At 56.4% G+C, this 24,548-nt stretch overlaps 1 protein-coding gene across 7 annotated transcripts in view; it reads left to right on the forward strand.

The window, feature by feature from the left end:
• The window catches only part of MROH1 (maestro heat like repeat family member 1), a 58,431-nt gene that overhangs the window by 26,381 nt on the left and 7,502 nt on the right, over positions 1–24,548 (forward strand). For 4 of the 7 annotated variants that reach the window (XM_028735930.2, XM_028735928.2, XM_028735927.2 and 1 more), the window contains exons 11-34: positions 5,192–5,305; positions 6,372–6,445; positions 7,790–7,909; positions 8,255–8,374; positions 8,941–9,085; positions 9,461–9,501; positions 10,170–10,317; positions 10,749–10,801; positions 12,532–12,639; positions 12,890–13,009; positions 13,153–13,275; positions 14,110–14,256; positions 14,393–14,419; positions 15,736–15,858; positions 16,278–16,357; positions 16,693–16,825; positions 17,286–17,381; positions 17,664–17,768; positions 19,422–19,557; positions 20,371–20,483; positions 20,736–20,888; positions 21,473–21,627; positions 22,492–22,657; positions 23,533–23,729. In XM_028735930.2, the coding sequence (XP_028591763.2) occupies positions 5,192–5,305; positions 6,372–6,445; positions 7,790–7,909; positions 8,255–8,374; positions 8,941–9,085; positions 9,461–9,501; positions 10,170–10,317; positions 10,749–10,801; positions 12,532–12,639; positions 12,890–13,009; positions 13,153–13,275; positions 14,110–14,256; positions 14,393–14,419; positions 15,736–15,858; positions 16,278–16,357; positions 16,693–16,825; positions 17,286–17,381; positions 17,664–17,768; positions 19,422–19,557; positions 20,371–20,483; positions 20,736–20,888; positions 21,473–21,627; positions 22,492–22,657; positions 23,533–23,729 (2,797 nt within the window). The remainder of the gene's footprint in view (positions 1–5,191; positions 5,306–6,371; positions 6,446–7,789; positions 7,910–8,254; positions 8,375–8,940; positions 9,086–9,460; positions 9,502–10,169; positions 10,318–10,748; positions 10,802–12,531; positions 12,640–12,889; positions 13,010–13,152; positions 13,276–14,109; positions 14,257–14,392; positions 14,420–15,735; positions 15,859–16,277; positions 16,358–16,692; positions 16,826–17,285; positions 17,382–17,663; positions 17,769–19,421; positions 19,558–20,370; positions 20,484–20,735; positions 20,889–21,472; positions 21,628–22,491; positions 22,658–23,532; positions 23,730–24,548) is intronic. The other 3 variants (XM_028735936.2, XM_028735937.2, XM_028735938.2) reach the window with 3 other exon arrangements.

Here is a 24,548-nt window from a genome sequence, read left to right on the forward strand (position 1 = left end):
GGGGTCTTCAAGTTCCCAGCTGGAAAAGGTTCAGAAAAGAGCCACAACATGTTGAAGGCGATGGAGCACATTTTTCAGTGCAGCAGGGAAGGGCCTTTTCTGTGGTGGCTCCTTGAGTGAGTGGAACGCCTCACAAGCGAGAGCCTCTGGCACTGGCACCACAAACTTCTCAGTGTCAACTTAAGACCTCGTTTGCCCAGGCTTTTTGAATTATGGTATCTTTAGTTGGTGGAATGCTTTTATTCCTCTTAGTTGTATTGTCTATGTTACAACATACAGTCCTACCTCGGGTTACAGCCGCTTCAGGTTTTGTTTTTTCGGGTTACGGACTGCGGAAACCTGGAAGTACCAGAACGGGTTACTTCCAGGTTTCGGCGGTCACGCATGCGCAGAAGCGGCGAATTGCAACCTGGGCGTGCGCAGACGCGGGTTGTGAACGCTGCGGGTTGCGAATGTGCATCCTGCACTGATCACGTTTGCAACCCGAGCATCCACTGTAGTTGTAACTTTGCATTTCTTTCTACACTGCCTTGGAATCTTCTTTCATTTTGACTTGAACGGCAGCTTATAACATTCACTGCTGCTGCTGCTGCTCTGCTGAGTGTTTGGTGGGCCGCTCCCTTTTCTGCCAACTCCATCTGGCCTAGGGGGCGGAGCCTGCACTCACCGCCACAGCATAAGAGGCCGGAGAGAGGCCTCCGGGACATCACTGCTGCTGCTGCTGCTGCTCTGCTGAGTGTTTGGTGGGCCGCTCCCTTTTCTGCCAACTCCATCTGGCCTAGGGGGGGAGCCTGCACTCATCGCCACAGCTTGAGGGCCTCCATCAAGGCCTCTGAGACACTGCTGCTGTTGCTGCCTGCTTGAGTGTTGGGAGGACCGCTCCCTCTCCTGCCAATTCCATCTGGCCTAGGGGGCGGGGCCTGCACTCACCACTACAGTTTAGAGGCCTGAGCAGCTACCTGCAGCAAGTGACAAAATGGTTTTAAATGCTTTAACTGCTTTTAATTTGCTGCACCTTAAATGGTGGTGGTTGTTTTTTATAATGTTTTATAATTTTATAATTTTATTTCTGTTTGCGGTTGGTTAAGTATTTAGTTAGGGTGGGGAACAGTTTAATTTTAGCACTATTGTTTTTTGCTGTGCTTCTATTTTTATTATTCTGTTAAGTTATTATATAGTTTGTATTTTGCCTTTTAAGGGGAAGGGTCAGGGCTGCCTGGGAGTGGGCCTCAGCCAATAGAATGGCTGGGGCAGGTTCCACAGGAGGGAATGTATTGGGACACCCGATCTCAGTGATCACGGGCCGGAGGAGGAGTTACGCTAAGACCAGACCATGTCATTACCGAGGAGGCAGGTTTAGTCGTTGGTTGAGGACTATCCCTGCCTCCAGGTCTGGTCCTGACCGGAAGGATACTGGAATCAGCAAGGGAAACCCACATGACCTGAAAGTGTTGCTGTGCAATGCCAGGTCAATGATGAATAAAACCACTGCCATCCACGACCTGATTGTGGATGGAGGATTTGACCTGGCATGTGTGACAGAGACCTGGTTGGATGAGGCAGATGGGCCTGTCCTTGCCGCTGCTTGCCCACCAGGTTTCTCTTACGCACAGCAACCCAGGTCATGTGGGCGGGGAGGGGGGGTTGCAGTGATTTTTAGGAAGTCATTAGTCTGCACCAGGCGTCCTATTGGGAAGACCCAATTTTCTGAGTGCATGTTCTGGAAGTTGGGCAATAGGGGCAGTACAGGATTCCTATTGGTGTACCGACCTCCCCGCTGCACCAAGGATTCCCTGCCCGAGCTGCTTCAGGTCGTGGCGGATATGCTCCTGGAGACACCTAGCTTGGTTGTCCTGGGGGATTTTAACATCCATGCCGACACGACCTTACAAGGGGCCGCTCGGGACTTCGTGGAAAGCATGGCCTCCATGGGGCTGTCCCTGAATAAGTTTGGCCCAACTCATAGCCGCGGACATGCCTTAGACTTGGTGTTTACCTCTACAGATGTTGGTGATCTGACATTATCTAAAAGCGAAACAAAAGAAGTGCCATGGTCAGATCACTTCCTGGTGCAACTGGACTTCTCCGCGACCCTTCCCCTCTGCAGGGAGGGGGGACCGATTCGGATGGTCCGCCCCCGCCACTTAATGGATCCAATTGGCTTCCAGAGAGTGGTAGGGGATGTTTTATCCCAAGTTGATGGCCTTTCAGCTGATTCCCTGGTGGCCCGCTGGAATGCGGAGTTAACCAGGGCTATTGACTGTCTGGCTCCGAAGCGCCCTCTCCGATTGCATGGAGCCCGGACAGCCCCGTGGTTTTCCCCGGAGCTGAGGGTGATGAAACAATCGTTGAGACGGCTAGAGCGCCGGTGGCGGAAAACTCATTCTGAATCAGACCGGACACGGGCTAGAGCTCAACGTCGAGCCTACCAAGTGGCAATGGCGACGGCGAAGAGGGCCTTCTTCACCGCCTCCATTGCATCTGCAGAAAACAGCAGCAGGAGACTTTTTCAGGTAGTTCGCAATCTATCGGAACCACCTGCACCACCAGGGCCTGGTAGGGACCCCAAGATCTCCTGCAATGCTTTTGCAAAGTTTTTTGCAGATAAAGTCGCTCAGATTCAGAAGGAGGTAGACTCCACCGTGGGAGCAGGGCCAGGGTGGGAGAGTGCTAGAGTTCTGTCTGGTCCTGTTACATGGGATCAATTCCAATCTGTTACCTCCGAGGATGTGGACAGGCTGCTTGGACAAGTGAAACCGACCACCTGTCTCCTGGATCCTTGCCCATCCTGGCTGATAAAAGCGAGCCGGGAAGGGCTGGGCGATGGGCTCTGCGGGGTGGTGAATGCTTCCCTCTATGAGGGAGCCTTCCCAGACCCGCTGAAAGAGGCGGTCATTAAACCGCTTCTTAAAAAAACATCTTTAGACCCAGCCAATTTGGCCAACTATCGCCCAGTCTCAAATTTACCATTCTTGGGCAAGGTGATTGAGCGGGTGGTTGCCAGACAACTCCAAGCACGCCTGGAGGATGCGGACCATTTGGATCCCTTCCAATCGGGATTCAGGCCTCACCATGGGACTGAAACTGCCTTGGTCGCGCTGGTTGATGATCTCCGGCGGGCTAGGGACAAAGGTGAGAGCTGTTTCCTAGTTCTGCTGGATCTCTCAGCGGCCTTTGACACCATCGACCATAACATCCTTCTGGACCGTCTAGAGGGGCTGGGAGCTGGGGGCACTGTTATACGGTGGTTCCGCTCCTTTCTCCTGGGCCGTGTCCAGAAAGTGGTGGTGGGGGATGAGTGTTCAGACCCCTGGGCTCTCACTTGTGGGGTGCCTCAGGGTTCCGTCCTCTCCCCCATGCTTTTTAATATCTATATGAAGCCGCTGGGAGAGATCATCAGGGGGTTTGGGCTGGGTGTTCATCAGTATGCAGATGACACCCAGCTCTACCTCTCCTTTAAATCAGAACCAGTGAAGGCGGTGAAGGTCCTGTGTGAGTGCCTGGAGGCTGTTGGAGGATGGATGGCGGCTAACAGATTGAGGCTGAATCCTGACAAGACAGAAGTACTGTTTTTGGGGGACAGGGGGCGGGCGGGTGTGGGGGATTCCCTGGTCCTGAATGGGATAACTGTGCCCCTGAAGGACCAGGTGTGCAGCCTGGGAGTCATTTTGGACTCACAGCTGTCCATGGAGGCACAGGTTAATTCTGTGTCCAGGGCAGCTGTCTACCAGCTCCACCTGGTACGCAGGCTAAGACCCTACCTGCCCGCAGACTGTCTTGCCAGAGTGGTGCATGCTCTAGTTATCTCCCGCTTGGACTACTGCAATGCGCTCTACGTGGGGCTACCTTTGAAGGTGACCCGGAAACTGCAATTAATCCAGAATGCGGCCGCTAGACTGGTGACTGGGAGTGGCCGCCGGGACCACATAACACCAGTTCTGAGAGATCTGCATTGGCTCCCAGTACGTTTCCGAGCACAATTCAAAGTGTTGGTGCTGACCTTTAAAGCCCTAAACGGCCTCGGTCCAGTATATCTGAAGGAGCGTCTCCACCCCCATCGTTCAGCCCGGACACTGAGATCCAGCGCCGAGGGCCTTCTGGCGGTTCCCTCATTGCGAGAAGTAAGGTTACAGGGAACCAGGCAGAGGGCCTTCTCGGTAGTGGCGCCCGCCCTGTGGAACGCCCTCCCAGCAGATGTCAAAGCAATGAACAACTATTTTACTTTTAAAAGTCATCTGAAGGCAGCCCTCTTTAGGGAAGTTTTTAATGTTTGATGCTGTACTGTTTTTAATATTCAGTTGGAAGCCGCCCAGAGTGGCTGGGGAAACCCAGCCAGATGGGCGGGGTATAAATAATAAATTATTATTATTATTATTATTATTCAACCAACAAATCCTTAAGTCCTTCTCTCCCGCTGCCTGACCTGGTCGGCAAACGGTTTTGTGTCACGTGTCCATTTTGGCTTCTTCGTTGCTGCACAGGACCCCCCTGGTTCCTGGATCGGTGCAGGGATTGGCCTGGCCTAAGGCTGAGGAGGGGTGGGGAGGCTGCCCTGTGACTCCAGATCCTGGGTTGGAGCCCTTTGTGTGTCCGCATGGAAGGCTGACCTGGTTGTCCGGCCACAGCTGGCAGTGGCTGAGTGAGCACAGTATTACGCTTGGTGTTAAGGTTTTAGACTTATGATAAGTTATTGTAAGTTTAAGTGAAGTCTGCTGCAACCGGATTTCTTACGGACTGTGCCAATCCTGAGTGTATTGGATTTGTGACCATTATGCTTATTTGCCTTCAGTAGCAGCAAAGCTCTGCTGGATGAAATGCAATTGCCTGATTTTACAACAAATTAGAAACACTTTATATTTTACATTTTACAGACCTGCTATAAAACCATTAAAGACCATCTTCTGGCCTCATCAACCACCTGCTCCTTTAAGATAGGACTACAACTTATTTTACTGCTGTTGGAAGGCCAATATAAACACCCCCCTTCAGCACAAAGAGATGCATTTAAACAACAAACTAGCATACAATTAAATGGGGAAATAACTCGGCAAGAAAACGCAAGCCTTCCCCTTCCTCATAGTCTATCCAGCCTGGAGCCCAGCTTAAGCAATGGTCACCAGTCCAGTACTGAGGACACTCCTCTTCCTCGCACGGCGGTGACGATCCTGGTCTCGACTTTTCCCTCTTGCAGCCTCTTCCTTCCCGGACCGTTTGCTGGGATTTCTGCTTCCAAAGCTGGAGTCGGGCAATGAGCGGACGCGAGTGGGAACCCTCACCATCCTACGCCAAATCATCAACAGTGCCCGTGAGTGGCGGAGGGGAGGGGGCTGCCTTTCCCAGGCTCCCCAGAGAAGGAGCAGCTGTGGCCAGATGCCCCCTGCACTTCCTCAGGGGCCCTTGCAAGCTGAGCGCCCCCCGCCCAGTCCTTGGGGGCCTCCAAGCTCCCAGGCCAGGGACTTGGCCCCAGCCCCCCTGCGGCCGTTTACACTGCTGCACTTGGGTCCCCATGGTTGCTGTGTGGCTCATCCTGCGTCCGGTTTTGGCAAGGGTGGGTGAGCTTTGAGTTGGCTGCCTCTCGCCTTCTTTGAGTCCCAACCTTTTTTTGGCCATGCCCCACCTAAGCATCTCTAAAATCCTGACCCCCCCCTTCCACCGTGACATATAATTCTTCTTATTCAAAAAGTGAACTCCTGTTCACATGGAGGAAGCCTAAAGGGCCATTCACTGTTCATAACTCATTCTTGAATTGCCCCCCCCCTAAGCATCAAATTGCCCCCCTGTGGGAAACCCCAGGTCTAGACCCTGTTTGTCCTCCTTGCTGTGACTCTTTGGGGTCATTCTGTTGGCTTGTCTGAAAAGGCCTGGGCCGGGAAATGCAATCCTGCAGCAGTCTTTCCTGGTCCCTTTTTGAAAGAGAAAGGTGCGAGGCTGTTTCCAGGGTTGGGCCAATTCAGAATGAGCAAGCCAGGACTGCAGAGGGAGGGTGTTGTGGGTGCATCTCCAGCAGAAGCAGATTATCCCTATCCTCGGTTCAGCCAGGCTCCTGGGCTCTTGCTAGGACAGCCCGCTCTGAGGCCGGGACAGAGAAGCAGCTGGGTGTCTCCGCATGAGAAGCGCTGCGTTGCCTGGCTGCCGGCCAGCACTGCCCAAATAGCCTCCGTGGCCTCGGCCACACTCCTTTCCTCCATGGGTGGCAGTCTTCAAAGCTCTGGGTTGGGGGGCAGTTGGGGGTCCCACGCTGTGCTCCCTGATCGAAGGAGCATGGAGGGCTGGATATGGGGCTGGGGTGGCAGTGGTGCAGGGCTGCCTTGCACCTGCATGGAGCTTTGGCCGGCTAAATGGCCCTTTCTGCTTGTCCCTCTTCTGCCCAGCCTCTCAGATGGAGATTAAGAAGCCCTTCATCCTTTCTTCCATGAAGCTGCCCTTGCAGGACAACAGCAATAAGGTGAGTGGGGGACGGGACAGAAAGAGGCAGCTCTCCTCCCCTCCAGGCCTGCTCTGCTAACTTCCAGCCGGGCTCAGTGCACACCAGAAGCTTCTTGCAAGCATTTATATGCCTCCCTCAAGCCCTCTCTGCTCTGCAAGGTTCCTCTGGGTTGCCCTTTATGCCAGAGGGCCAGAGGGGGCAGTGGCGTCCCCTGTGCCCAGCCTGTGGTTTCCACTTAGAGATGCAGGGGGGGGGAGTTGCTCCTCCTGCCTAAGGCGCCCTGTGGGGCAGGAGTTTGCCCAGCCCAGTGCAGCTGCTGCCCCTGGCGACAGTCTGGATCTTGCAGAGGACATGGCCAGGCCAAGCCCCTCATCCATACCAGGGCTGAACGTGGCTCCCTTTCTGGGCAGGGGGCCTGGAGCTGCTGCCTAGGCCTGTTTTTCATGTAGGAAATTCATCATCCTACTCAGGGCAGCTGCCCTGAAAGGGTCAGGGAGGCTGGAATTGTGCAACCTGATGTTTTGAAAGGCCTTTCCGTGGTCCTGGGGGAGCACTGCCAGGGCAGCAAGAGCCCCGCTCTCTGTAGCATTCCCAAAGCAAGGAAGGATTGGACTCTGATTAATAAAATACACACAGAGGCCTGACCAGCAAGACTCTGGGAGGGGTGCGCATAATAGTTCCTCTCCACCCCTTGGCCCAGGTCGTTTTATTCACAAAAGAACTTTTTACACAGTGTTTGTAAGAACCAATCAGATTTCCTCTGAGCATTTCAAAAAACCCCACGTGGGGACGAAGTTAAAAGTTAAAACTACAAAGAGCTAATTTGAGCATGCATAGTAGTCCAGAGTAAATAAAATAGGGAGCAAGGAGGAATGCTTTTAGGAAACTCCAGAGGTCATAAACAAGCAGTAGACATGAGAGGAAGGATGGGTAATATTCCTGGCCCGTAAGATCTATCTAAAGATTAACAAACTACATCAAAGTAACCTACTATCTTTATGTACTGAGGATGCCTGGTGAAGCAACTGGCCTGTTTCAGAATGCTGATACGTGCCTGTCAGGCGTAGAGAAATGGGCAGTAGAGGAAAAATGGCCAGAGGTGCAGAGGCTTGTGGGATTTGATCAGAAATTATTGTCAATGACTCAAACCCAGTCAATGCAATGCTTTCATCATGGACACGATGGCTTGATGCATATTTTATAATTCCTCATAGTAATCCCATCTGATCACTACACTCTCCTCTGGAGACCTGTGTGCAGGGCAGTCCTGTGCAGCCCCCTCCCTTGAAGTCTTGGGGGGCAAGAGGAGGGGTCCCAAGGGCAGCCCACCCAGCTGGCAACTCCCTGGATGTTTTCCCGCAGGTGAAGCGGGCCGTGGTGCAACTGATCAGCGCCATGGCCCACCACGGGTACCTGGAGCAGCCAGGCGGAGAAGCCCTGATCGAGTTCCTCGTCCGGCAGTGTGCCCTCCCCACGGACCAGGTGAGGCTCTTGCAGAGGAGCAGCAGGGCCCAGGAAGGCAGCCTCAAGGCCAGGCCTCTCCACAACTCAAGATCCGGGTCCAAGGCAGCGGCCAGCTTCTCCGGTTCAGTTTCCTTGACCTGGCCCTGGGAATTCCAGGCCCCCACAGGCCTCAGGGTTGGGTCCCCAGTCTTCCCACATCGGTTGATGGGGTGCCGAGGGTCTCAGTGAGGGTTTGTGGGACCCACCTGCCATTCCCGTGTCCACGGTGGCTTCACTTTGCAAAGGCCTTGTGAGAAGCGAAGTGGGGGTTGGGGGTTGGGGGGGGGTTGGGCTCTCTACCTATGTAACGTTGATTCTGCCCAGCCCCCCCAGCTCCCGCGGAGACATTCCCTGGAAACGGAGGACTTGACGGACGGCCACGTCCGGGACATCAGTGTGAACACGCTTTTCCTCATCAGCACCACGGTCGACAGGATGGCCGACGTGAGTTTCCCTAAGGAAAGGGCCTGATGTGGCTGCTTCCCGGGTTGCAGATCAAGGATTTCTGCCGGGCTCCACCAAGTGCTGCCAAACATCTAGCAAAGGCTGGTCACGCAGAGTCCTCTTTAAAACCAGCTGCAGAGCGGCTGTCCCATCCTGGGCTCTTGCACGGGGCAGCTATGACCAAACTGCGCTCCCTGCAGTGTGTGTGGTACAGTCCGTTGCCTGACCTGCAAAGCGTCCCAGGGATTTGGGGGCCTCCCCTTGGCTCCTGGTGGGCTGCTCCAAAGGGAGCGCAGAGAGCTTCCAAAGCGGTTCGGAGCCTGAGAAGATCAGCAGGCGCTGAGCTGTGTGTGGGTCTTGCTCTGGGCCCTGGACGCTGCACCAGCGGCTTCTGCCTTGCTTGGAGTGCTCTGGCTAGGGCCAGTTTTTGAGGCATGCGCTCATCAGTCTGCAGTGGCTGCGCTGGGGAGGTGGGGAGCCTCCCGCATCACCTGGCTTTGCCTGCCTGCTCCAGGGAGACCTGCTGCTCTGCCTCGCCAAGGCCTGCTTCTCCCTTTCCCTTGCAGGTCCTCTGGCCGTACCTCCTGGAGTTTGTGATCCCCATCCACTTGAGCAACGCCCTGACCCCGCTCTGCAAGAGCCTCATCTTCCTGGCTGCGCAGAGGCAAGAGAAGGATGAGCCCGACTTCCAGCTCCTCTACGAAGCCGGGGGTTCGTATCCCGTTGCCCCGAGGCCGGCTGGGTGTGCCCTTGCCGGGAGCGCTGGCTCTTTGCTGAAATCTCCGCTTTCATAAAGTCAGCTTGCGCAAGCGGAAGGCAGATGTTGCCTGATTCGGGCAGATGTTGGAAATGCTGTTCTTCTGCAAACTACCTTTCTGAGGGTGGGGGGGCTGCAGCTTGAGTCCTGCACAGACCGGCTCTGATTTCTGAAGCTTCTGCGCAGGCCAGGCCCCGGGACCCAAACTCTTCCCTGCAAGGAGCCTGGCGGAGACCTTGGGGTTTTGCTGCCCCCCACGCCTGCTTTCTCCCACAGTGCGTGGACACAGGAGGTCTTGCCTTACTGTTCATTCCCCTCTTTATTTGCAGCCACGCTCCCGACCCCTCATGCTCTCCTGGCAAGGCTTCTGGTAAGTGTGAGGAGCTGGTCTGATCCATGGGTGAGAACGCCTGTGGAGCCACACTGGGTGGTGCGTTGGCAACCCTGGCAGAGATGCCCCCGTGCCCTGGAGAACGGCTCTCCCCTCCCCAGTCCAGGCGCTCTCTCCCTGTGCCCAACTGCCCTCCAGTTAGGCACGTGGCCGTCCTCAGTCCAGAAGCTGTTCTTTCCACAGGCCGGGTCCTTTGCTGTTGCAGCTGCCTGGATCTCTAGTGAATACAGGATTTAGACCAGGGGTTGGCAAGGTTTACCTCGCCTGGGCCGGTTCACTCCAGCAGAGATTCCTTTGTGGGCTGGATTGTGTGTGTGTCACAGCAGTGATTTTCAGCGTCTGCATCTGCGCAGACACAATTTTTGGTGCCGCGTTGGGCCGGTTTAACGCAGCGCATGGGGCTTGCTGAGCAGGCGGCTTGGTTCGGACGCAGCTCGTGGACCGGTTAAACAACCCCTGTGGGCGGCTCATAGGGTTGAAATGACCAGCCCCCCCTTGCCCCAGGGAGAGCCAGGGTGCTGCTCTCAGCCAAAGGCTGTGCTTGGAAGCTCCCCCCTCCCCAACTTGCAAGGGCTTTCTGCTTGTGGCTCTGGCGTGTGGCTCCAGGAAGGCCCCCTTGCAACCCCCCTTGTTCTTCTCCCTCCCAGGTCGTGTCTTCCCAGCCTTACGTGGGGGAGGGCCGTGCTGCCGCCGTCCTTCGCCTCCTGAACGTGCTCCACCTCAGCATCCACAAGGCTCTGGGGCCGCTGTGGGGCAAGCGGATCCCCGCGTTGGTGGAACACCTGGAAGGTAAAGGTGAGGAGGTGGCCGCAGAGCACCTCTCTCAGGAAGGGACCCCAGCCCTTGACTCTTCTGCCGCCCCTTTTGATCGGGAGGGGGGCACCTCCATATAGAGTGGGAGCTACGAGCCTGGCCCCAAATGCAGAGCAGCCCCTTGAGGCTCTGGTGTCCACAGGATCCTTCCAGGGAATCTGTGGCAGTAGAAGCAGCCGCTCTATAGGGGGTGCGCCAGTTGTTCAAATATGGCATGTGTTGGGTCTGCCATTTCCGTGTCAGGAGCCTGAACTGCATAGCTTTTTTGGGGGGTGTGGAGAAGACTCCCCCTTGGATGTGAAGAGAAGCCAGTCCCAGCCAGGAGGGGACGGAGCACTGAGCTTGGGGGGTCCTCAGTTATCGTGATGCAGAGTAGGAATCCTTGTGCGAATCCCCTCTCCTCTGTCTTCCAGCAAATACGAAGGCTTCTCTGTCCCAGAAGGAATGGGAAGACCAGCTGCTCAAGGTGAGCCAGTCTCCTCCATCCTCCTCTGCGCAAGGGGCCCCTCGGAGCTGAGCAGCAATTCTTTAAAGATACGCACTTTTCAAATTTACACATTTGATTAGTTTTACCATCCATTTAAAATTCCAAAATTTGACTCCCCCCTCTTTCTGCTGTTCCTTAAATTTATTTAATATCTTCTGCAGATCCAAATTCATTTAACTTGCTCATTTAATTATTTTCCATAAATATATACTCTTATAAAACTGCAGGTTATTGCAGTAATCCTGCTAATGTTTTTATCTGTCTACTGAATATTGAATATTTACAGATAAATTGTACACAGATAAAAACAGACAGAGCTGAGCATCACTCTTGATGGTCCACCGGGAGGTTTGCTGATGCCCCTGTCCAGATGCCTCGCTCCCTCCCTCGCTCCCCCAACTCCAGCCTCTTAACCTTGGCTCTGTGACAGAGACGGGGTCCTTGGCTTCCTGGAGAGCGACATGCCCACCTTGCTGCGCCTTGCACACCTGAGCAGCGCAATCTGATGCTTCCTCAGCTGTGGTGTGGTGGTTAAGAGCGGTGGACTCGTAATCTGGTGAACCGGGTTCACGTCTCCGCTCCTCCACCTGCAGCTGCTGGGTGACCTTGGGCCAGTCACACTTCTTTGAAGTCTCTCAGCCCCACTCACCTCACAGAGTGTTTGTTGTGGGGGAGGAAGGGAAAGGAGAATGTGAGCCGCTTTGAGACTCCTGAAAGGGAGTGAAAGGCGGGATATCAAATCCAAACTTCTTCTTCTTTCTGGGTGCCTCCCTCCCCCCCCCCCCAGTCTAGCGTGCTCAGATGAGACCCGCCTGTGGTTCTGAGGCTGCAGCCCTGGGCTTCATGCGCAGCTTCTCCCGGCACACTTGGCTTCCCTCCAGGGCTTTGGTGCTTCTGGTTCCTGCAGAGCCTGAGGGGGAGGGCAAGGGAGCTTCTGAAGGGCTGGATCAGGCCAAAGGGTCCAGCCTCTTGGTCTCACAGGGGCCCCAAAGGGAAACTCGCAAGCGGGATTCGGGCACAAGAGCAACTCTCTTCCCTCCTGCCATTTCAAGCAACTGGAGTCAAAATACTTAAATTCATTTAAAATAAATAAATCATTGATTTGGTTTTTCAGATTAAAATTTTACAGTCACATATCCGACATACAACATAGAAACAAGGCTCTAAAGACCATTTGGACTATTATAAAAGATGGAGGGGGAAATGATTAATAACAGGACCCACGAAGAGGAGGAGGAGGGAAGTCCAGGAGATTCCTTGGAATCTTGTTTTTATGTTGCATGTTTGCGATTGTAAAATTTTAATTTGAAAACCGAATAAATTTATTTTAAAAAAATAATTCTAAAGGATCTCCTGGACTTATTCCCTCCTCCCCTTTGTGGGTCCTCTTGTTAATCATTTCCTTCTGCATCTTTTATGATAGCCCAAATCTTTTACCCCTCCATTGTCTCCAAAATACACCATGAAACTATAAGTGTTATTCCAATCCTACTGACGATTTTAACTGTTTACAATGGTTTTTAAGATAAATTATAAAGTTCCTTATTAAAATTTTGGTCTTCCTGATTTCTGATTCTCCCGGTGACTTTCGCCATTTCGGCATAATCCACCCACTTGATCTGCCCTTCTCTGCTTGGGGACTTTATCGAAATCCTTGGCAGTGCCCTTGGACTAATGCTCTCCCTCCATGCCAATGCCTCTGCCCGCAGTTCCTTCGACAGACCCTGGAGGCCATTTCGGACACACCTTGGACCAGTCAGCTGCTCCTGGAGATGGGCAGACAGCTGAGCAGTTACAACGGGTCTCCTCAGGAGAAGGTCTGTGGCCTGGGCTGTTTGGGGAGGGGGCGAGGAGAGAGCAGGGTCAGGATCCAACCTCCTGGCTCTTGACCTAGGCTGAGTGATTCCTGCCAGGGGGCTGTGGGATTGCTGCTCTCTTTAGGCCAGGGACTGCCCAGCTCCCCCTCTCTCCTTGGGGTCTGCTGTGTCCTGGGGGGCAAATTCTGGACAGTTCCCAGTGGGCAGTTGTTACAGCGGCTCTCATCCCCCTTTTTTTCTTGTGCGCCAGAACTTCCTCTACAAATGCATCGGGACGGCCCTGGCTGCTTGTCCAAACAAGGAACTGGTGCGGAAGCAACTCCAGGAGCTCCTGGAAACGGCCAGATATCAGGAGGAGGCCGAGCGAGAGGTGAGGGGGCTGGAATGGCTGCCCAAGGGGTGGGCAGAAGGAGGGCTCTGGGCGAGGAAGGGGGGCCCCTGCCTGGTCTCCTTTGCCTTCCAGCTGGCCCTGCTGCTCTCCCCTGACGCCTGGCTCTCCTCCCTTCCCTCCAGGGCCTGGCCTCCTGCCTGGGGCTGTGTGCCATCACTCACCTGGATGAAACCCTTGCCAAGCTGGAGGAGTTTGTGAAGTCGGACGTCTTCAAAAAATCTGCAGGGCTGTTCAGTATCTTCAAGGTATGAGCGTCACTAAGACACACTTTTCCCTCATGTGGGCAGCAGGCGAAAAGTTACTCTCCGAGGTGTTTGAAGAGTGTTTGGTTCCGTTACTTGAGATTCATGCCCTGTCCTGTTTATCTTTTTTAAAGGACCTGTGTGTTTGTACAATACCCAGATGGATCTATCTATGCGAGGTCTTACGTATTCTAAGCATCATTAACTTATAACAACTGAATATCTAGAGAGAACCCTCTTTTTCGCTCCATAAGATGCACCTTACTATAAGACGCGCCTAGTTTTTAGAGGGGGGAAAGCAAGAAAAAATTCTGCGCAGAGCATGTAAGCGGCTCTCACTTTTCTTGCTCCTGTCCATCCCTCCTCCCGCTTCTCTGTGAAGCCAGCAGAGCGAGAGCGAGAGCAGCGCAGCGGCTCTTGCTCTGCTGGCTGCACAGCAAGCGACAGACGGGAGCCATGGCTCCGGCTGCAGAGGCATCCCTCAGCTCGCAACTGCAGTGGTAGCTGAGGGATCCCTCTGCCGCCCAGTGCCTTCGCTCCCTAAGATGCACAGACATTTCCCCTGACTTTTTAGGAGGAAAAAAGTGCGTCTTATGGAGCGAAAAATACAGTATGTATGTAAATAAATTGGACAAGATTAGCATCAATCATAAAATATAAGCGTAATAAATTGCTGCTTGAAATCTTTCCATCAGTGATACTTCCGGTCTGCTGTGGAGGACAATGGCAGTGTGCTGAGTGTCGTCCGCAACACGGAGCCGGCAGAGAGGCTTGGAGGGCAGCGCTAGAGCTCAGCGCACTGGCTTGACCCATAACTCTCCCCCCTTCCCCCTCCAGGATCGCAGTGACAACGAGGTGGAGAAGGTGAAGAGCACCCTCATTCTGTGCTACGGCTTTGTGGCCAAGCACGCCCCCAAGGAGCTGGTTCTGGCACGGATCGATGCCGACATCCTCCGCAACATCTTCCTCTACTTCAACACCAAGGTGAGCCTGGCTCCCCCCTCCTGTCCTGGGGTCTTGGGGTCAGGCGTGACCAGGGGGGCGGGAGGAGGGCAGCTTCAGTGGCCTCTCAGTCCTGGCCTCCTGGAGGGTTAACGCGTCTCTCCTTTATTTTGTCCAGGTTCTGGGAATAAAAGTAGAAACCAAGGTACAGTGTCAGGCCCTTGGCTTGCACTCGCTCTGTCCTCTCGGTCTGCCTCTCTCTCTTCTCTAGTCAGCTCTTAGGAGGAAGGCTGGGGGGCAAGGCTGGGGGGCAAGGCTGGGGGGGGGCAAGGCTCCCTGCCCCGTGGCTCCCATTGGTTCAACTGGCACAACTCAGCACCTGTGGCTGGCGCCTGTCTCTCCTGCCAAGGCCAGGATGCGCAAGCTGATGGCCACCTCCTGCCGCACAGAAGAGGGTCCCCGAATCCCACCCCTCCCCAAGCCCCCCTCTGGACAGAAAGGAACCGGTCCCTGGTTTGCCAGCTGATCCTGGAAGTGCATGCCCAGTCTGCTCAGGGCAAGCTCTTGCCTGCTGCTGCTGCTGCTGCCGCCGCCCCCTTGCAGGGCTTTGGGCAGCTGGTCCACAGGAAGGGGAAGGGCTGTGTAGCCCAGTGAGGAGAGCATCTGCCTCGCAAGCAGAGGGTTCAATCCCCCCTGGAATCTCCCGGTAGGGTTGGGAGAGACGTTTGCTTGAAGCCCTGCGGAGCCACAGCTGCCGGCCAGTGTAGGCAATACTGAGCTGAATAGACCTGTATAAGGCAGCTCTCCATGTAAAGGGCATCATAAAGGGGCTACCCACTTTCTAACTCTGCCCTCACCCCCGAGGCGAGGCTGAGGCCCCCAGTGCCCCTGGAAAGGGTGTGTGTGTGTGTGTGTTTGGGTGTGTACGCCCATTGCAAGGAGTCTCGCACTAACATTTTTCTTCTGGTCTGTCCTTTGCACTAATCTCTCTGGGGGGGGGTGTCACGCTGGGTGTTCTGAGATGCTGGCCTGGAAGCCTAGTTGGCGCTATGTCCTCCTCCCCTCACTGGGGGGGGGGGTTTGACCTTGAGGCCCCCGGCAGCGAGGGTCCTGCAGGGGGTGGGATGGGGGCGGAGGGCACTCCTGAGCAGAAGAGCCCAGGGCAGCAGAACTAGACTTGCTTCCGAGCAGCTGGAGGTTTGGCCACGGCCCCCTTTGACCCCGGGTCCCCTGGAGCTTTCTTTCCTGGGGTCCGTCTTTGCATTCCTCTGCCACGCAGAGAAGGGCCTTGGGATGGAGCACCCCCTATTCCGGCCACGTTTCAGGGGGAGGCGGGTGCTCAGCCCCTTCCACTTTTCCTCCTGCACTGGGCCTTCCTCTCCTGACCATGTCTGCCCCTCTGGGCCTGCAGAAGCCCCCCTGGGCGGGTGGGTGGCAGTCGACCCTCCCGCCTCCGAGCGAGAGAGGGGCTGTGAGGCTGGCTCTGGTGCCCTCAGTGCCACCCTGGACCTTTGTCCTCAGGACCTGATGCTGAAGCTGTGTCTCATCCGGAGCATCTGCCTCATCTGCCAGGCCATCTGCAACAGCACCCAGTCGGGCGACTTCACCTTCTCCCGCAAGACAGAGCTGGTTTCGCAGATGATGGTGAGGAGAGGACGTCTGGATGATGTATCCCTGAGCACGCCCATGGGGGGAGAGGGATTCGGCCCCGGGGACGGTCCGCAGGGCCAGCTCTTGCAGAACGTGACATGCTGCAGAGTTCTCTGAGCCCGTGCAGAGTGCCTTCCCCTCCCTGCCTGGGACCCAGTTTCTCTGGGCCGCCTGCTCCATCTGCAGAGGGGTCCTAGATGCACACCTGCTGGGCTGTGAGCCTTGGCTGGCCACCCCTCTTCCTCCTCTGCGCAGCTCTGAAGACGGCGGAGACCTCCCCTCTGCCTTGTCTGCCCTTTTAATCTGCCTCCGCATCTCCCGCGAGGCTTGCAGCGTGGGAGGGGGCGTCATCCCGGGAGGGGCCAGGGGCTGGGGCTCCCGGCCTCCCTCCTCTCACGCTTTCTCTTCCGCAGGATTTTATCAAGGCGGAGCCTCTGGACTCCCTGCGAACTCCCATCCGCCAGAAGGCGATGACGGCCTGCATGTTCCTGGTGTATCCTTTCCCCCCTGGCCTGTATCTGAGGCACAACTGGAAACACCAGCCGGGGATGCCACAGGGTGCCCAGCTGAGGGTTTTTTTGGGGGGGGATTCAGACTTGGGGGTTTGCTGAGAGGCATGAGGGCAGGTCTGGCCAAGAGCTGTCTGGTGTCCAGCTGGCCTCTTTGGCCTCCAAACCTGTCTGGTGCCACTTCCATAAAATGGACTAAGCCCACCAGATCTGAGAGCCACACATGAACGATGCTTTGGGTGGAGCTCTTCCCTTTCCTGCCCCCTAGGGGTGCCCCTGCTCAGGAGTTTTTTCCAGGCCCCCTTAACTTGCTCCGCAGGGTCCTGGAGCCGCCCCTGAGTGAGGCTGAGAAGGCTGAGCTGGTGGAGTCGTGTCTGGGCAGCGTCCTCCCTCTCCCCCTGCCGGAAGCCCCCAGGGAGAAGGATGGGGGGCTGGAGGCGGAGCACAAAGAGGTACGGCCGGACGGAGCTCCTTCTGCCTCCCCCCTTTTCCATGCTTGCCTGAGCAGCCCCTTCCCTCCACAGCTGGCCGCTTTGTTGGGCATGCAGGGATGGGCTCTGGCAAGCACCCGGTTGCCCTTGTCCAGGTGGCACTGGTGGAACTCCTTGCCGCAGGTCAACATGGTTCCTTCTCTGGAGTTTGTCAAATGGCCCCCCTCCCGGGGGGAGTTCCATGTGGCTTTGAGTGGGGGAGCTGCATCCCTGGGTCCCCTCCGCTTGGGTGTGCTCAGACGGGCCTTTGGCGCCCGGGACGGGCAGAGGCAGAGACCCGCCCAGGAGTGTCTCTGGGCTCCACAGGACATGTGACTGGGCTTCTGGGGTGGGCGTGGGGTGAGAGAAGCTGTGTGGAGCTTTCGCACCCAGGTGGGAGGCATCACCTGGGCATCACCTTCCCTTCCTTTTCCACGCTCAGCCTCTGTGGTGCGACACCCTTCGTGCCCTCAAGGACCTGCTGAAGAGCATCCTGCACAGACACATGACGCCCCACGGCCTGCAGATCATGTTTGAGGTAGGGGGAGCAAGGAGAGAGACCCGGGGGGCTCCCACAGCCCTCCTATGGCGGGCGGGCCTTGCGCATTGAGTGACAGTCCCTGGAGAGAGGGGGGGCATCCTGTCTGCCCCCTTCTCCCCCACCTTCTCTTCCCTCCTTCCGGGCAAAGGGCTGAGAGATCTTTCCTCCCAGGGCCACCCTTTGCCCGGCCTCTGCTGCCCCCTTCCGGGGGCTCTTGCAAGGGGTCCCTCTGTGGGATCTCTCTGGCCGAGCTGCCATTTCTACCTTCTGCCTCCGCAGCACCTGAGCCCCTGGATCAAGTCCGCCAAGGAGCACGAGAGGGAGCGAGGCGTGGAAGTGAGCGCGGCCATCTTGGAGTTCTATCGGGAGAAGCTGAACGTCAACGTGAGTTCCCCTCCCTCCCGCAGCCACAGGGCTGCCTTTGCTTTGCTTTGCGGCCTCTGTCCAGTAGACCTGAAGGAGCGTCTCCACCCCCATCATTCAGCCCAGACACTGAGGTCCAGCTCCGAGGGCCTTCTGGCAGTTCCCTCCCTGTAAGAAGTGAAGTTACAGGGAACCAGGCAGAGGGCCGTCTCGGTGGTGGCGCCCTCCCTGTGGAAAGCCCTCCCTTCAGATGTCAAAGAGAGAAATAACTACCAGACTTTTAGAAGACATCTGAAGGCAGCCCTCTTTAGGGAAGCTTCTAATGTTTAATAGGTTATTGTATTTTAGTGTTCTGTTGAAAGCTGCCCAGAGTGGCTGGGGAAACCCAGTCAGATGGGCGGGGTATAAATAAAAAATATTATTATTATTATTGCCTGGTATTTGGGCTGCTCAGGACCACAGGTGTGTCTGGAGCACTTTGTCCCTCGTTTGCGGTCCCTCGCGTTGGCACTAGACCCAGAGCCACTGGGGAGCGGGGCCTGGTGCCCGCCTGGTGCTGCCGGCAGCCCTCCCAATCTGGCACACTGGCCGTGTCTCCCTGACTCCATCCCTGACTGCGTGGTGCCTGGTGGAGAGTGCGAAACCTCACGCCTGACTGGACTGTGCATGGGGCGGAGGAGAACTGCCATTCACAGTGCTCAGTTTATTCAATCATTATAATAATTGTAACTCACCCATCGGACTGGGTTGCCCCAACCACTCTGGGCGGCTTCCAACAGAATATAAAAAGGAAGACCTTATATATTAAAAGCTTCCCTGCCCAGGGCTACCTTCAGATGTCTTCTGAATGCCATAGAGCTGTTTATCTCCTTGCGAGAGAAATTCTCAGGGGTGACTCACACCCTGGCCATCACCTCTTTAATCTTCTACCCTCGCGCAGGAGATATAGACGTATAATCAGCCGTACCAACAGGCTAAAAAACAGCTTCTATCCGTGGGCTGTTAGGCTGTTGAACGGAAAATAACATAGCGAAATTGACTTGCGCGGTGGTGTATTGTTCAATAAGAGATTGTTTGGCGGGGGGAGGGAGACTCGTTTAATTTCATTGGTTTTTTTTGTGTGTTTCCCCCCCCCCAAAAAAATTATTCATTTTATAACACAAATAAAAAAACACAAGCAGAAAAGACAAACAATACGGACAAGTTCTTGTCATAGTCTTATTTTTCTAAACATTGTTAAGTGGGCTTCCGCAAGTCCCACCTATCTGATTTTCATTTTACTCATTTAATTTCATTGTACACAGGTTGTACAATGACAATAAAGCTTTATTATTATTATTTATTTATCATCATCATAATCATTTAACGGGAGGGCATTCAGCAGGGCAGGCCCCTTCTGTGCCAAAAGAGCTCCTGACGCGAGCCAAGCTCTTGCAAGAGTGGTGAGCCACCTGCCGCCTTGAACAGGGTTTGAGGCTCCCTCTGGGCCCTGCCTGCTCCTGGGGGGCTCCTGTGAGCCCTTGGCCCTGCTGGCTTGCGTAAGTTTGACCGACAGCGGCTCAGGTTGTTGTGGCCCAGTGCTGCCCCCTTGTGGGGACTGTAATTGGGGCATGGCATGGCAGCCCCTTTGCCGCCGTCCTCTCAATGGGCCTCCCTGGTGCCTTGTGTTCCCAGACGGTGGTCCCTTTCTACAACGTGGGGCTGCTTATTGCGCTCTTCGCCCCCCGCTGCACCGACTCCCTGGCCGGCACTCGCCAGCACGCGGTCGACTGCGTCCACAGCCTTTTGTACATCCAGCTGTACTATGAGGGTAAGAGCCGGGGCCAGCGCTTGTTTCTTGGGGGGGGGGGGGGGGCGGGTGGCAAAAGCGTGAACCTTCCTGGTGGGATCTCTCTGTCCCTCCCTCTCCTCCTGTGTAGGGCCAGCTTGGCCTCTGCAATACTTGGCTCTGCCAAGGCTGAGTCCAAGGTGCTGGTCCAGGTGTAGGAACCCTTCCGTACCCCAATCTCAGGGGTCCCTGCAGATCCCATCTCCCCAGGAGGGCCCCTTGCATACGATGCACAAACAGGGCCCCCCCTGCCTCCTGTGACATCCCATACAGGGGCCTTTCTGGGTCCCAACGAGGACTTTGCTTTGTCAACCAGCCTTTAAAGTGATTTGCTCGTCTCCGTATCTGGACTTGACATTGCATTCATGTGCTTCTATTGTCAAACTTTACAGCAATTCATTCAAATCCCAAATTCATCAAAAGAGTATTTTAACCAGGGCTTGCTCCCACCTCCTAGCTTCCACCGGCCTTGTTTTTCCTGGTGGGGGGGAAAGCAAAATGAGTGGGAACTGGAGAACTTGATCTCACCCTTTCCTCTGAACTCGCTGGCACTCAGTCCAGTACCCCCCCCCAAAAAAAAAGATGAAGAGCAGCGGTTGTTTGGGATGCTGCTTCCTTCTCTGGGCAGCAGAGGGGGGTATATCACTTGCACATGCAGGAGCTGCTGGGATTACCAAGGGGGCTTGCAGGGGAGGGGGGAGATGGTCCTGGAAGGGCAGCTGTGTGGCCCAGATGGGCAAAGCCCCCCCCCCCCGATGCCCCCAAAGACCTGGCTGCCCTTCTCCGTCCGCGCAGGGTTTGCTCGAGATCACAAGGACGAGTCTCTGGAGAAACTGAAGGCCCTGAAGACCGGCCTGAGAGACCCCGACGTCAACACCCTCTTCCAGGCCTGCTGCAACATAGCCCAGGTGGGACCTTGAGATGCTCAGCCTGGGCAGGGGGGGGCACTTGTTGCCCGAGGGGGTCGGGGGCTTTCCCTTGGTCTCCTGGGGCAGCTGGGCCAGTTCCTTGCCTAATGAGTTCCTGTCCTTCTTCTAATGTCTTTTTAATCTTCTTTATTGGAAGTCGCCCAGAGTGGCTGGGGAAGCCCAGCCGGATGGGCGGGGTACAAATAATAAATTATTATTATTATTGCCTATTATTATTATTATTACCAACAGGTAATAGCCAAGCGGCTCCCCCCCGACCAGCTGCTCAGCCTCCTCCTCTCCATGTTGGAGGGCTTGGCGGATCCGGACAAGAACTGTTCCCGCGCAGCCACCGTGGTGGTCAACTCCCTCCTGAAGGAGCGTGGGGCTGTCCTGCTGGAGAAGGTGAGGCGGAGGTGGGGGGGGGCTTCTCTCCCTCCCACCTTGGGCTCTTGAATGTCCATGGGTGCTGGGAGGAAGGCTGGGGGGGCCCCCTCTCCCTGGATTGGGATCCTGGGTCTTGGGGGCAGAGGCTCGGCGGGCTTCTCTGTGCTGCCCCTTCTTAATCAAAGAATTGTAGAATTGGAAGAGACCCGCCCCCCCCCCCAGGGTTGTCTAGTCCAACCCCCTATGCAGGGGTCACTACCAAATCATCCCTAATGGGTGGCCCCCCAACCTGTCACAGCTGCTTCAGTTGTGATTCCTGCATTCTTGTAGAGGAGTTGGCAACAAGTGCCAAGTGGGGGGGGGGCGCCCACTCCAGAAGCCCTTATGTGCTCCCCCTAGGGCAGTGGTTCTCTCCCTGTGGGTCCCCAGATGATGTTGGACTACAACTCCCATCATCCCTGAGCTCTGGCCTTCCTAGCTAGGGGTGATGGGAGTTGTAGTTCAACATCTGGGGACCCTCAGGTTGAGAGGATGGAGTTGAGGGTTCACTCCCTCCTGCTCTGCCTGTCGCGGCAGCCTCTGAGCCCCCTGTGCCCCCGCAGGTGCCGGAGATCCTGGCGGTGGTGCACTCCAAGCTGCAGGAGGTGGAGGAGGAGGCTGTCCGGAAGGCGGCCCAGCAGACGGTCCACATCCTGGCCACACAGCACAAGGCCGCCGTGGTCTCCAGCCTCCTGGGCAACCCTCTGCCCTTGGACAGGTAGGCGGCTCTGCACCTGCCTCCGCTGGGGCCCTTTGGCCAAAGCCTTTGCAGCTGCTTCTGGTGTGTGTGTGTGGGGGGGCTTTTCTCCAGGAGAATCTCCCTTCCCTCCCCCTATGGTATGGAGGTGGCGCACAACCCTCAGGAAGGCTCCAGCCGAGGTCAGCCATGCCAGGAGGAAGCCCTGATGGTGCCCAAGGGGTCTCTTTCTCTCTTGCCCCTTCACACGTCTGCTTCCTGCAGCCCAGAGGGTCTCTCCTGCCAGGGGTCTGGCTCTGGCTCTTTGGAGCCCCTCTTGGGTTCAGCCCCAGGGACTGTGAGTCCAAGGTGGGGGGAGGGAGCTCTGCTGAGTCAGGAGGTGGAGCCAGAAGAGCCTGTGACTGAGCATCCTGGGCTGGGGGAGCCCCTGTTTCTGGCCGATGCCTGAAAGCGCGTGGCTCCCCGTCTCCCAGAGCAAGCTTGTCCCCCGGCAGCCATATAATAATAATTTATTATTTATACCCTGCCCATCTGGGTGGGTTTCCCCAGCCACTCTGGGCGGCTTCCAGCAAAGATTAAGAATACATTAAAATGTCTCACATTAAAAGCTTCCCTAAACAGTTCTGCCTTCAGATGTCTTTTAAAAGTCTGGTAGTTGTTTTTCTCTTTGACATCTGGTGGGAGGGCTTTCCACAGGGAGGGCGCCACCACCGAGAAGGCCCTCTGCCTGGTTCCCTGTAACCTAAATAATCGCAACGAGGGAACCGCCTGAAGGCCCTCGGCGCTGGACCTCAGTGTCCGGGCAGAACGATGGGGGTGGAGACGCTCCTTGTCCTGGGGAGCCTCTGACGCTGGCCCCCTCCTCCTTCCCCTTCCCCGTTTCAGCTGCAGCTGCCTGATGTGGCGGGCCCTGGCCTCGGAGCCCCCCCTCGCCACCCAGGTCTTGGAGCTGCTCCTGGAGAAAGTGAACCGGGACGTCCCCTACAAAGAGAACAAGTCCTTCTTGCGGGGCAGCGGCTCCGAGCGCGTGGCCACTTTCTTCCCCCTGGCGGTGAGTGTCCGGCCTGCTTGCTAAGAAGCCCTCCTCCTCCTCCTCCTGCTGCCTCTTCCTCCCCCCCCCGCCCCCCACACCTGGGCTGCTGCCGCCGCGCCCCCTCCGCTGCCCTCATTTCCTCCCCTCGGGTGTCTGTGCCAGGCCTGGTCCCTGGAAAAGAGGCCTTGCCATATAATGCCTATTAGCGCTAATCCGCCGGCTCATAAAGGCCCTCTCAGGTGTTCGTCCTCCAGGGAGATCGCTTTGCGTTTTATCCCCCCAAGAAAATAAACGCTGCCGCTTGGCAGCTCTGTGAGCAGGAAAGCAGCTGTGAAAATTTCCTCCTCCTCCGCCGAACCAGACGCAGATGCCAGCGGATCCGTCATGCTTGAAAGCCAACCCCGGCCCCTGCAACCCCCCCCCCCCGGCCCACCCCAGGGCCATTGTTCAGGAGCAGCCCAGCCTCTCCGCTTTCAAGTGGCAGCGAGATGCGACACACAAACACACACACGTATTGGAGTGTGTCTGCTGTGGTCGCTTGACCCCGAGGAGTTCTGATTCAGCCTTCAGACCTGCCGTTGCTCTTCAGGCCCACCTGCCTCCCAGCAGCCAACACTTGGGGGGCCCCCAGGAGCAGAGCAGGCCCATCTCTCCCCCACTGGCCGGCAGCAAAGGCTCCCGGGGTTCCCTGCTGGGGCTCGAGCTGGGGAAAGGGGGGACCTCCTGCCCCCCAGGCCCACGGAAAGCCCCAGGGACGGTCTCTCCATCCTCCCAAGGACGTTTGAGCGGCCCAGACTCTGCCCCTCTGCCTTGGGGGCACCCTGCTTGAGCGCCCCAGGGTGCCTCTCCCGGCTCTTGGTGCCCCCTCCTGACCTCCCCTCTCCCCCCTCCAGGCCACATGCGCTCTGCATGAGATCATGTCTGTCCCGGAGTGTGGCCCGGCCATCGTGGGCCTCTACGCCGAGCTCTTCGTCTCCCTCCTGCTCCGGGTCAGCTGTACGGTGGGCGTCCATCTCCCCAAGAACATGCAGTCCAAGGAGAGGAAGAGCGCCGGCCGCGGGCAGCCCCTCCGGCCGCTGGACCCCTGCAGGTACCGCTGGGCCAGCCCCCTCAGCTGCCTCCCTCTACCTGCCATGTGGAACTGATTTTGCGGGGGGTTTGTTTTTTTCACCAACACGGCGGCAGCAGCGAGGTCTCCGCACGTAATCTGATGGTTGGGTAATGCGCCACGGCCCATAACGTATTAGGTATGAAGGCAGGCCTGACCTCGGCGGGGGGATTAGCTCCCCCCTCGCTTTCCACACACTCGCCTCCCCCTAAATCAGGAAATATTAAATCGCTCTTCCTGTTGCAGCCTGGCTTGTGGTTTTCGCCTTCGCATTCTTTGCATGGTGCGTGCAGAGGTGCCCTCGCTCTCTCTCTCTCTCTCTCACGGCTGCTGGGTTGGGTTACGTCTGCCTCTCCAGCAAGGCAGGGAGGAGCTGCTCAGGGCTGCACAGGCCAGGGAAGCGTTTTCCTGAATAAAAATGGAATTTTGGGGGAGTGGGGAGAGAGGCACGTTCAAAGCAGCCTTGCTGTGAATTGCTGGGAGCCTGGCTCTCCCCCCTGCGACATGCAGAGCAGCAGTGCTGTGGATGCCCCGGCCCAGGAGGGTACAGGGGGCACCTCTGGCCATCTTCTGCACTTCCTTGTGCCCCCTTGTGCCCCTGGCTCTCCCTGGCACCTTGGCCTGGCAGGCAGCGGCTGTACTGGGTGCTCCAATGCAATCATGTTTCTTAGTGGTGTCAACGCCCGTCCAGGGGCCACAGCAGCATTCGCCTGCCAAGGGAAGGGCCTGTTTGGCCAGGGGGTCCCTTGGCCCCTATGCCTGTGGGTGCTCACTGCTTCTGCGCCATTTCAAGTTGGCTGC

The sequence above is a fragment of the Podarcis muralis genome, chromosome 8, assembly GCF_964188315.1.
Source record: "Podarcis muralis chromosome 8, rPodMur119.hap1.1, whole genome shotgun sequence".
Lineage (NCBI taxonomy): Eukaryota > Metazoa > Chordata > Lepidosauria > Squamata > Lacertidae > Podarcis > Podarcis muralis.